General features: G+C 42.7%; 1 protein-coding gene across 1 annotated transcript; it reads left to right on the top strand.

Annotated features, from left to right (window-relative positions):
* Window positions 1–1,397: 1,397 nt before the first annotated feature.
* On the top strand, window positions 1,398–4,784 carry LOC136626890 (uncharacterized). The gene is made up of 3 exons (XM_066601848.1): window positions 1,398–2,004; window positions 2,091–2,272; window positions 4,644–4,784. Exons 1-3 carry the CDS (start codon window positions 1,469–1,471, stop codon window positions 4,748–4,750), a joined length of 825 nt encoding a protein of 274 aa, XP_066457945.1. The 5' UTR covers window positions 1,398–1,468; the 3' UTR covers window positions 4,751–4,784.
* Window positions 4,785–12,859: the final 8,075 nt, after the last annotated feature.

Here is a 12,859-nt window from a genome sequence, read left to right as displayed (position 1 = left end):
TTGTTGGTCTCTCGCTGGTTCCCTCGCCACACGTCTGAGATATGACGGTCCATTACTTCATCATCTTGAAGAAAAAATATAGATGCATGCATAGTGATGTATAGTATCAATAAAATCACAATTTGACTAGGCAGTTAACAGTTGGTGTTCTGTTCTTTTTTATTGGTTTATACAATGGGTTAACATTGGACTATTCATACTCTATGGGTGAGAATGTATATTATTAGATAAGATAGACCTGGAAGGGATGACTTTCTAGATGAATATGGGGACATTACTTGATAATACCAGTAGGTTGTTGATATACCCCTTTTTATTAGATATAGAACATCACAGTAATGATAAAAGGTCATCTATATTATATTGGATAGATATATTCTCCCTGCGATAGGTATGATGGAGAAAGAATTTACTTACTCTTTATCCTCATATTTATCCATCTGATATGTGACATTAATAGATATATACATCGGGGTCCTCTCAGTAGATGCTGCAGGTTATGCGGTATGCGGTCAGTGTCAGTTGTGGTAACGCATGATCGGCGATCCTGACACTCTGCATTGCATCACTACGGGTGACCAATGCACTGAGGAGGTATCCGAGTAGATAATATAATATATAGGTGGAATGCGGAAGTAAGGTTGTGGCGCGGTGATGGGACCGAGTATCGGCCTCTGTGATGACAGATGACCGGTGCATGCGCAGACGCACTATCAGTGCGGTTTGCCCATTTCTGACGTGGTCGCTGGGCCCGACGACCGGCGCATGCGCAGACGCACCTTTAGTGCGGTTTGCCCATTTCTGACATGGCCGCTGTGCCCTACTGTGGCTTAGAGCGTGTTCTCGCGATAGTTGTAGCTCGGCACATGCACAGAGGGTGCGGTTCAACTTAGATGGACGCACCAATGTGTGAGGAGGTCAACTAAAGATGACATCATCAACGATGCCCTGGATAACAGCTGAGACGTGTGGAGAGAGGTAATCAGTGATGAGACACTCCTGTGCATGTTTGTATGTCATTGGTTAATGGTGTTCACATTTCCTATATATATGGTGCACTTTGTATGATATGTATTGGCTTGAGGAAGGTCTATTACGACCGAAACGTTGCCGTAATTTTTGTAATGGGGAAATAAATCTTGTATTTTTCTACATTGCTGAATGCTGCCAGTCACTATTTCCTTATTCCTGACTGCACCCTTGGAGCCTCTCTGGTTTAGGCTTCCTGACTGGCTTTTGCACACTGTTTTGCCTGGCTCTATGTGAGGATATATGCTGTGCTGCTGGGAACCTCTTTTTTCTACTCAGTGATATCTACAAACCAGATCCAGCTTGCACCTGATACAGGCACAAAATGGAAAAATACCCGGACTCTGATAGACCAGGTAACCCTGTTATTTTTTCGTATTCGGATGTGGATGTTAACAAGATTATTGCAGGAGCTACACGCAAGAATAGCTATCTAGAAATGCCAACAGTGGATATGTTACTACGGAAGTGGGAGATGGAAAATAAAAAGAACATCTCCCTATCTTTGCACATGTCCACACTATGTGAATATTTTAAGGTAAAACGCATTCCGAGAGGGCTACGCCCACATGTGCGCCCGACCTTAATGGCAGATAACAAGACATTTTGTTCAAAATTTGAAGGCATAGTGAATAAATTTTCGTTTGACATGATTGTCTTGAATGTTGAGTTCTTACAGTTGGAGATTGCTGAGAGTACAGCTCGCATATCCTCCTTGGAAAAGAATATTCTAGAGATCTTGACACCAGAGGACTGGAATAAACATAAGGAGAAAAAAACAACATATCTCAAACGACATCAGGAGGAATTGGAGAGTATAAAAAAAACCAAGTGGTTTAGGGATGTCGACGATTATGCTTATGGTCGTGTATTTTGTTGGCAGACATCAAAGAATAAAGTCACAGATCCCTTTGAATCGAATACCAAACAAAGACGACAACGACGCCGTCAACCCAGGAATAGAAACCAATTTGGGTTCTCATCTCGTGGTTCGATTTCAACGGATGATTCGGCCAAGAATGATCATGTGGGTGCCTCCACATCCTCTTCTTCTTTTTTAGGCCGTGGCAATCCAAACAGGATGAAGAGAAAAGAGGGACCTTCCGGTGCCGCCGAGGCGGACGAAAACATCACAGGGCATACAAGAGATCCCGACGGGGTGATGACCCGATCCACGAAACGACCACCGCTGATGGACTTCAGGAAATAGTGGATGTTGGAGCTTGTGAACCTACCAGTGACGGTATTGTAATCAACATTTCTTCCAGGGTATTGACATCAGATGAGACGACTGTATTGGGCAAGGGTCTATCATTTTGCTGTGTAACTTCTATGAATTGGTTTGATCTTAATCTTGATGTACAGCGTTTATTCAGAAATTTAAGGCTTAAAAATCAATTTTCCTCACAACCATCACGTACGGTTGCACAGACCACTACACCGGGGTCTTTTTCCCTGGTTGGAACTGGTCTTCGCAACAAAAGTATGTATCAACCACCTACATCAAATCCTCAAATTGAAGTATTTGCTAAATTAGTATTAAAAGATATTGAAAAACTGAGATCCAAAACATTGGGTAACAAGAGGAGGCTTAAGAATAACCTTAATATGAGGGAAAGGAAAGCCCTCAATTCTCTTGCGCAGGATGATGCGATTGTGGTTAAACCAGCCGATAAGGGTGGAGCAATAGTCGTGATGGATACCAGTATGTACACAACAGAAGTGTTCAGACAATTAAATGATGAAAATGTTTATGAAAAATTGCGATCGGACCCTACCATACGGTTTCAATTACAATTAAGGGGAATGTTGAATGAGGCACTATGGGCAGGTTTGATCGATAAAAAGCTGTTGAAATTCCTTGATATCCAGCACCCCATTGTTCCCACTTTATACACCCTCCCAAAGGTCCACAAGGATCCCCAGAATCCCCCTGGGAGACCGATTGTTTCAGGCAGAAACTCACTCTTCTGCAATATCGCACGATTTTTGGACAAGGTCCTGAGGCGTTTTGCAGATGAGGCGGATTCACACATCAGGGATACATCTGACTTTTTGAAAAAAATTGCATCGTTTGATATGACCGAAGATGTTATTCTGGTCACCTTTGATGTGACTGCGCTATACACTTCTATCAGTCACGATAAAGGGATAGATGCCGTCAGACAATTTCTGATGGCATCGGATATGTCCTCTGAGTGCATGCAGTTTGCCCTGTCGCTGCTGGAGTACATCCTCCGCAACAATTATTTTTTGTTTGGGGGGGTGTACTACAGACAGCGACAGGGCACTGCTATGGGCTCTAATGTGGCGCCAACATACGCCAACATTTTTGTGCGCCAATTTGAGGAGAAGTATATCTATACCTCCATATATGCGGCGTCGTTGGTGTACTGGGGTCGGTACATCGACGACGTGTTTGCTTTATGGAAGGGTTCACTCCAAACATTACAGGAATTCCATACCTTTTTAAACGCTATTTACCCAGAACTTCAGTTCACTATGTCTTACTCTATTGTGGAAATCCAATTTCTTGACGTTTTGATTAAAAGACAAGGAATGGGATTGGTAACGGATCTTTACACAAAAAAGACAGATCGGAACAGTTTATTGCTCTATAGTAGCAACCATCCGGTCGCCATGAAGGACTCACTACCATGGAGTCAACTTTTACGAGTGCGAAGAATATCACACGATCAAACCATTGATTTAAGATTGGATGAGATGTGTAGGAGGTTCCTAGATAGGGGATACCCTGCACCAATCATCACAAAAGCTGCCATACGAGCTAGGGCAATACCACAACAAGATCTTTTGACACCTAAATTAAAGAAACAGACAATGGACAGGATTCCGTTTGTCAGTACCTTTAATAGTCTTAGTGGAACCGTTGGTAACATTATCAAAAAACATTGGCCACTGCTGACATTAGATGGGGCTGTAATACCTGAATTTAAAAATAAGCCTATAAATGCATATAGAAGAGGTAGAAACATAGGTGACCAACTGGTCCACTCACACTTTGCTTCACACAAATCAGCCGTCCAGAGTTTCTTTAAACCCCCTAGGAAGGGGAACTTCCCATGCCTTGCCTGTAGTTGTTGTAACAATTTGGTGAGGGGTGACGAATTTCGGCATCCTCTCAGGGGCAATAGGTACAAGATACAGGGAAGATATACTTGTGCTTCACCATACGTGATCTACCTCATCACCTGCCCATGTGGCCTTGGGTATGTGGGTGAAACCACTATGGAGGTGAGATCACGTATGGTGAAGCACAAGAGTACAATTCGGACGGAAAATCTACAATTACCTGTATCGCGACATTTTTTGGAGGCTAAACACAACATCAGCCAGTTCAAATTTAGGGTCATTGATCATGTCCCCGTACTTCCACGGGGGGGTGATAGAGAATTTTTATTAAAAAAGCGTGAGTTAAAATGGATATACGAGTTGGACACCATGCACCCAAAAGGGCTTAATCAGGAGTACATTTTTCAGCCGTTCCTGTAAATCTTGTTACACACATCAGTATATGAATTGTACATATGTTTTATTAATGAATTTTTTATGGGTATATGTGTAATTGTATTCTTTTTGTTTTGTTTACACAGGTTGTTGGTCTCTCGCTGGTTCCCTCGCCACACGTCTGAGATATGACGGTCCATTTATTTTCATCATCTTGAAGAAAAAATATAGATTCATGCATAGTGATGTATAGTATCAATAAAATCACAATTTGACTAGGCAGTTAACAGTTGGTGTTCTGTTCTGTTTTATTGGTTTATACAATGGGTTAACATTGGACTATTCATACTCTATGGGTGAGAATGTATATTATTAGATAAGATAGCCTTTGTCAACGTGAATAGACCTGGAAGGGATGACTTTCTAGATGAATATGGGGACATTACTTGATAATACCAGTAGGTTGTTGATATACCCCTTTTTTATTAGATATAGAACATCACAGTAATGATAAAAGGTCATCTATATTATATTGGATAGATATATTCTCCCTGCGATAGGTATGATGGAGAAAGAATTTACTTACTCTTTATCCTCATATTTATCCATCTGATATGTGACATTAATAGATATATACATCGGGGTCCTCTCAGTAGATGCTGCAGGTTATGCGGTATGCGGTCAGTGTCAGTTGTGGTAACGCATGATCGGCGATCCTGACACTCTGCATTGCATCACTACGGGTGACCAATGCACTGAGGAGGTATCCGAGTAGATAATATAATATATAGGTGGAATGCGGAAGTAAGGTTGTGGCGCGGTGATGGGACCGAGTATCGGCCTCTGTGATGACAGATGACCGGCGCATGCGCAGACGCACTATCAGTGCGGTTTGCCCATTTCTGACGTGGTCGCTGGGCCCGACGACCGGCGCATGCGCAGACGCACCTTTAGTGCGGTTTGCCCATTTCTGACATGGCTGCTGTGCCCTACTGTGGCTTAGAGCGTGTTCTCGCGATAGTTGTAGCTCGGCACATGCACAGAGGGTGCGGTTCAACTTAGATGGACGCACCAATGTGTGAGGAGGTCAACTAAAGATGACATCATCAACGATGCGCCGGATAACAGCTGAGACGTGTGGAGAGAGGTAATCAGTGATGAGACACTCCTGTGCATGTTTGTATGTCATTGGTTAATGGTGTTCACATTTCCTATATATATGGTGCACTTTGTATGATATGTATTGGCTTGAGGAAGGTCTATTACGACCGAAACGTTGCCGTAATTTTTGTAATGGGGAAATAAATCTTGTATTTTTCTACATTGCTGAATGCTGCCAGTCACTATTTCCTTATTCCTGACTGCACCCTTGGAGCCTCTCTGGTTTAGGCTTCCTGACTGGCTTTTGCACACTGTTTTGCCTGGCTCTATGTGAGGATATATGCTGTGCTGCTGGGAACCTCTTTTTTCTAAAAGGGCGCAGGGCGAGATGGTGGATCCCTCTAGTCCCGCCCCCGCTCTCGGGAAGCCCTCTTACACCACTTCCCTCTCTCTTCCCGCGATGGTGAAATCCCTTGGGGTACCCGATGCTGGAGGAGAGGTGGAGTGAGTCCTCTACTGCCCCTCCTCACCCACTGCTGGGAAATTGCCAGCACATTTTAAATATCCCACTGTAAACTCCTGTTAGTCTCTGTGGGGATAAAGGGAGCCCCTGGGGAGATTAACAGAACCCTCGGGGCGTCCCCTCATCCCCACAGGGACTAACAAGGGTTTAAAATGTGCTTCTGGGTGTAGCAGTGCCGCTACTGTTTGGCACAAATCCTCCTAATGACTTCTAATCTTTTCGGAGTGTCGGACACAGCCAAACTTGTGCTCACGTAGGAGTTTATGAAAACTCCTGCACATCACGCATCAAAGTTAGGTAAGGTCCTATCTTTTCTCGCAGCACGGACCTTAGGGTGACTACCCACCAGCGTTTTTTTTCACTGCGAAATTTGCAGCGTTTTTTTTTCTGCAGGGGTCTATGGGACTTGTAATGTTAAAATCGCGATTGCGCAAAAATTTTGCGCGATCGCGATTTTAGCTTTACATGTCCCATAGCCCAAAGACCCCTGCAGAAAAAAAAACGCAGCGAATTTCGCAGTAAAAAAAAACGCTAGTGGTTAGTCACCCTTAGGGTGCCTACCCACTTGCGATTTTTTTTCCTGTGATGTTTTGCGTTTTTTTTCAAGAGCAATTAGTATAGAATGTGTTCTTGTCCATCTGTTTTTTTTTTTTTTTCGTTTCGTGGGGTTTTTTCACATAGGAACTGTCAGTTGCATATGTCTCCTTATTTTTCTCTTAATGCACCCATGATTGTCAATGGACGGCTGCAAAAAACGCCGCGAAAAATGCGCAAAAATGCCGTGTTTTTCACGCGCGAAAATTGGCAACGCAAGTGGGTAGGCGCCCTTAGATGTGTGTATTATAGCCACACATGTCCTATCTTTTTAAGGTGCGAGTTTTTTTGTGCGCCTAAAATTCCTTTATTTGGACGTTTCTATAGGAAACTATTGGTTCTAATAGATGCAAATTTTTTCACGCACGTATTATGTGTAAAAACCATGCTCATGTGAATGAGCTCTTAAACAGCAGAAGGTTTGGTATATTGAAGCTGCTCTTTTCTGTATTTTCCTTGTTCACTTGTACACCCATCTATCCACTGTGCAGAGAACTCCAAAACACCATCACTCATTTATTGCATTTCAATACACAGCCATTGGCCAAGAGCATTGCTATACAAAGAATAAGCCGAAGCAGCCTTGTTCTCTTCCTTGTTGTGATCAGCAGTGGTACCAGAGGTCAGACCCCAACAATTATAATATCATTGCATATCCCGGTAAGAACAAAGGAGATCCATGACCCAATGTATGTTCTTGCTGCGTTATAAAATGATGACCCCACTACGGTTGACTCACTTGCTGATGCAGCAATTAGACATCAGTAAGTGGTCCTTTATTATAAAGTGGACACGTTGTATCCGGGGGATTGGAAATGCACAATAAAGTCTAATGATTCCTCCAAACAGAGCACAAATGTTTTCAGCGTAATAGGAGATAAAAATGAAAAACGTTTGCAATGTGTTCATTCTAATTAATGAGCCAGCGCTTAATATGACTGCTGCACATTACCATTAGATTAAATGGCGGCACAACGGCACTTAGACTCATGCAATGCATTGCACATGGAACTGAAGAATGTGCTAATGCGCCATTACCTTATCACTTACTGACACATTACACTGACTCCTGTAAGCATGGCTGATATCCAACAATACGCAACAGCTGTTATTTCAAAATTAAGTGCGTTTATTTTATGCCTTATAACGTTAGGACATCATTGATAACAGCACCAGAAAATTCTAACTCAGCTTTAAGTTTTTATACGGGGTTATTACAAGTGATCTTCCCAATTTGAAACCCTCATAATTAACTTTTAATGACACTCAGATGCATAAATTTGATATAAATGAAAACAAAAACTCAAACACTGTAGCTAAACTGTCTAACAGCAAGACTGTCCTTGTTGCCCATAGCAGCCAATCACTGAGCAGATTTCATTTCTGAAGCTGCTGAGATAAAATGAAAGCTACGATGTGATTGGTTGCTATAGGACAGAATTACTGTTAGACAATTTTGTTAAATGAGGCCCAAAAAGTTTTATTCTTCTGTAGTTATTGCTAGGGGAAAAATGGGGGACTGAATGGCTGCCGACGAAGACAGGAATGCGTTTTGTATTCTTGATATTCACATCCAGCAGTCTGTTATTAGTGTACAAGCTCATTTTTGAACAAAGTTTGGCGAAGCTCCACCCAGCCGGCGTACAATTCATAAGCGATACTCCAATGTTTAAGGAAGAAGGTTGCATCTGTAGGCGAAAATCATCTTGCCGTCCACCAGGAAGCATGGAAACAGCAGAGCGCGTCCGTGCAAGTATCACGCAAAGTCCACCGTCAGAGCAAGCAGAGAGATGGATGTCTCGCAGCCGACTATATGGAAGATTCTGCGCAAATGTTTGTGATGTTATCCCTATCGACTGTAATTGCAATTGTTAGTGGCTCTGAAACTAGATGGCAAAGCTAGGCGACATTCTTTCGGCATGAGTATGTGAACTGTAATGTAAAGTGATGGCTTCATGGATTCTTTTGCACACAGTCAGAATCTGGAAGGAGGGAAAACCCACATGTCTATTTGACATGTATCTGTGACTCCCCCAAGGTGAATATGTTGAGCGCCATAATCTGTAAGAAAGCGTACGGCCCCTTCTTTTTCCATAAGGAAACATTCATAGTGATTTGATACCTGGACACTACAGATATGGCTTCTGCCGCAGCAGGAAATTCCGGGTTTCATGTTCCAACGGGCTTTCTCCCCCCACCCTCCCAATTTCACAATGAAGTCAGAAGTGATCTTAATAGGCAACTACAAAACAAATGGTTTGGCCATGCAAGTCTTGACATTAGTGAACTTCTTCCTTGGTCTCCATATTACCCTTCACTGTTGTTGTTGGTGGTGGTGCTGCTGCTCTCCTGTTCCACCATGTTTCCTCCTCCTTCACTCAAAATGAAAATTTTCGAAAGCACAAGAAACAGCTGTAGCTTTACAGCTTTTCCTTGGAGAAGGCCCGTGCTTGGCTATTCTGTTCACCTGGTAGAATTTGTTCTTTACAAACTTTATGACATTGCTTAAAAGAAGCAGCACGCCTGCTGTTCACTTTGGCACAATTTCTGATATAGTAACCCACATAGGTCTTCTTTTGTTTTCAGTAACATCCTTGTGCTATAATTGACCCCTACACCACTGTACACTATTCTGACCAACTTTTGGGAGGAGCACAGTGATCCCCAGATGCGTGACTGTATTCCAATGCAATTTGGGGGGCTTTAGCTGCATTGGGGACATTCTGGAGAGGAAAATAGGGAAACTGACTTTTACTTCCATGGAAAGTCGTTCCACCCCGATTCACGGTGGTTTTCATTAAATCGGACCAATACCATTATGAACCAATCATTCCAGTAATTGCTCATCACTAATAGCAACCCCTGTAGTGTCCACAGTAGTAATAGTGACCCCCCTTGGTGGCTCAAATAATAATAATGCTCCGTTTTTATTCTCTCTTTACCTCCGTATCTCAGCAATCACGCAATGAAGTATTTTAACTCACTCTCTACTTCTGATCCGGTCATTGCTAATGCAATCAGAGCCACTTTCCCCTCCCTCACAGTGTCTGAGGTGAGTATAGGACATCCACGAACACAGACACTGGTGGAAGAGATGAGTGGCGGCTGGACTGAAGCTAGAGAATGAACCAAAGTACTTCATGGTGTGATTGCTGCCTGGCCATGCTCACAGCTAAATTTTATTTTTTACCAGACATTAATATGGCCGATAAAAAATAAATACCTTTGGATTTAATTATCGGCTAGGGCTGTGATTTACTGCCAGAGTGGCAACTCTAGCTGGGTTCCTTAGCTGTAATCTATGGAGAAATCTGACATCATGTGTATAATTTCCCTGCAGCACCTCCACAGGGGAAGTTAAGCATTACACAGTGTCTATTCATATCAGTGGGGCTGTCTGTGTATTGCAGGACAGAACATTCCTCCAGAGCAGGAGACACTTTTTGTAACAGCTCTCCTAGAGATAAGTATCCTAAATAGGAGATCCCACGCTATTTATTCTGGACAACCCCATTAAGGTTTTCTTGGATTGCTCTCCTTGTAAGATAGAAGAGTTTCCGTACCTCATTATGTATTTCTGTACTTCCTGTATTGTATGGAGACTGCATGAATTGAATATTGGTCTCCGCAGTGGATTGTACATCATGAATTAGCATTCCATGGAAACTATGAGCAGCCTCATTACAGATTCCTAATTAGCTTAACACAGAGTAATATTTAAATTATTAAAATGAAACATTTTGCGCGGTGATTTGTGTCTATGTATCTTTGTGTATGAATAAATTCTCCTTTCGCCAGATGCCAGCACAGCAGGGGTCCTCTGCCTGGGAAGCTTGGCATTCAGGAGATATCCGCCCTCCTGGCTGCTGTGCATGTAACACATCCATCCTCAAAGAACTGTGATGCTCTGCTCTGACATATTTCAGGATGAGTTGGCGAAGATCAACAGTCAATGACAAGGGGATAGGATGGACCAGACAGAGCTCTGGACAAGTTACAAGCTATTGAAACGGCTTGAGTATCTGTTCCATATTTCTATACTGAATGCAATACTTATTTTGTGTTTGTTCAACTTGTACTTTGTAAGAAGCTGCAGGAGCCATGTCAATGTGTACAGCATGGGTGATGTATGATCATTAACAGGGTTTTTACATGCAGTGGTAAGTACAGTATATACTCAAATATGTATAACTGGTATAAGTTATACCAGCTGTACATACATAATTATGTACATCAGACCTCCAGGTTACACCAACATGCTCCGTTAAATGACTAACAACCACTTGACCATAAGTATGTAAGTTTGTGTGTGAGTGCTTCTCATGCTCCGCCCCTGGTGACATCATCGCTCCGTCCCCTGGTCCTACAACATATATAAAACACAGAGTCTGACTGATGAAGAACAACAAAGTTAGGGCTCTTGGAAGGGGAGGACAAAAATAACAAAATGAGAATACAACTAAGCCGTTATTATCTCAGACACAACTCAGCGGTCCTGACAGAAGACACCAACCTACCGCCACCACACAGATCTAGCGGCTGAAGGACCTGTGGTGACGTCACTGCTGTGGGAGGAGCCATTGTGCAGTTTGGTAGAAAGTACTGTATACTGGATAAGCTGACAGCAGCCACCAGGACCTGATATGATGTTACCATCATGTGATCACCTGCAAGCAGGGCTTTTTCTTCTGGAATTTTGAGCCGGGACTTTTACAGACTCTCTGGCCAGAGGTTCCAACCCTGGCGTGAAACCAGCCTTACACCAGTATGATTGCTATCACTGTATACAGGAGTTGCATATATATCACACTGTATATAGTAATAGAAAGAGAGAAGAAGAAGCATGGTGGCTGAATGATTAGTACTGTTGCCTTGCAGTGTGGCATCCTAGGTTCAAATCTGACCAAGGACAATATCTGTATAGAATTGGAAAACTCCAACACTGATCTACATCCATTGAAACATGAACAATATGTTCAGCAGAAACAAACCACCTGAGGTCCTAGCCAACGTAGGCCTGAATACAGGTTTGTTTTGCTCCTCTCCAGTGCTGTTTATCCACAGAGCCATAAGAGGGCTGGTAAATATTAAGAGACTGTCTGTAACCAAATTGGCCTGCAATATAACTAAATGACTGTAGATATATGAGATCCTTAATCACTTGCACCAGGCCTATATTTGTGCTAAAGACTCAGATTTGTTCCGACACAAATCAGCTAACCCATGGTAGGGCTGTTTGTGTCTAGAGAAGAGCGAGTGAAAAGGATAAGCAATATTAGCTCTTATCTATCGGATTATTTCAATAGATACCAAATTCATGTGCCTTACTATATAGAGTATGGTACTTCTTAATTTATATGTGTTTTATTAGAGACTTTGCGCTTTACACTTAACAAGCCTACAGATAAATAAACATAAGCCACAAAATTATATAACAATTTCAACTAGCAATATAAATATACATCCAAGTACAACCCCATAATAATCATTAACCCTAGAAAACTGGATTCTAAACTATATATATATCGTTATACGCTTCATATAATAGTCAATTAGAATTTAACTGACTACTAGAGATGAGCGAACGTACTCGTCCGAGCTTGATACTCGTTCGAGTATTAGCATGTTCGAGATGCTCGTTACTCGAGACGAGCACCACGCGATGTTCGGGTTACTTTCACTTTCATCTCTGAGACGTTAGCGCGCTTTTCTGGCCAATTGAAAGACAGGGAAGGCATTACAACTTCCCCCTGCGACGTTCAAGCCCTATACCACCCCCCTGCAGTGAGTGGCTGGCGAGATCAGGTGTCACCCGAGTATAAAAATCGGCCCCTCCCGCGGCTCGCCATAGATGCATTCTGACATAGCTGAGGGACAGTGCTATCGTGTTGGAGCTGCTATAGGGAGAGCGTTAGGAGTATTTTAGGCTTCAAGAACCCCAACGGTCCTTCTTAGGGCCACATCTAACCGTGTGCAGTAGTGTGGAGGCTGCTTTTTGCAGTGTTGCACATTTTTTTTTTTTGGTATATCGGCCGTGCAGAGCATTGCGCCCTGCAGTAATACTCCAGGGACAGAAGTGTGGAGGCAGGGACAGAAGACATATATTATTGAATTGATTGAATATAGGCAGTGGGCCTTTTCTAA

This window comes from Eleutherodactylus coqui, chromosome 5, assembly GCF_035609145.1.
Source record: "Eleutherodactylus coqui strain aEleCoq1 chromosome 5, aEleCoq1.hap1, whole genome shotgun sequence".
In the NCBI taxonomy this organism is placed as follows: Eukaryota; Metazoa; Chordata; class Amphibia; order Anura; family Eleutherodactylidae; genus Eleutherodactylus; species Eleutherodactylus coqui.
This window is presented reverse-complemented; position numbering and strand designations above follow the sequence as displayed.

Bases quoted from the DNA above. Each gene is read 5' to 3' on its own strand.
- LOC136626890 (XM_066601848.1), top strand. From the start codon at position 1,469: ATGCCAACAGTGGATATGTTACTACGGAAGTGGGAGATGGAAAATAAA. The intron at 2,005-2,090 runs GTTCTCATCTCG...CTTCTTTTTTAG, and splicing joins AGGAATAGAAACCAATTTGG to GCCGTGGCAATCCAAACAGG. The intron at 2,273-4,643 runs GTATTGTAATCA...TTGTTTACACAG, and splicing joins TTGTGAACCTACCAGTGACG to GTTGTTGGTCTCTCGCTGGT.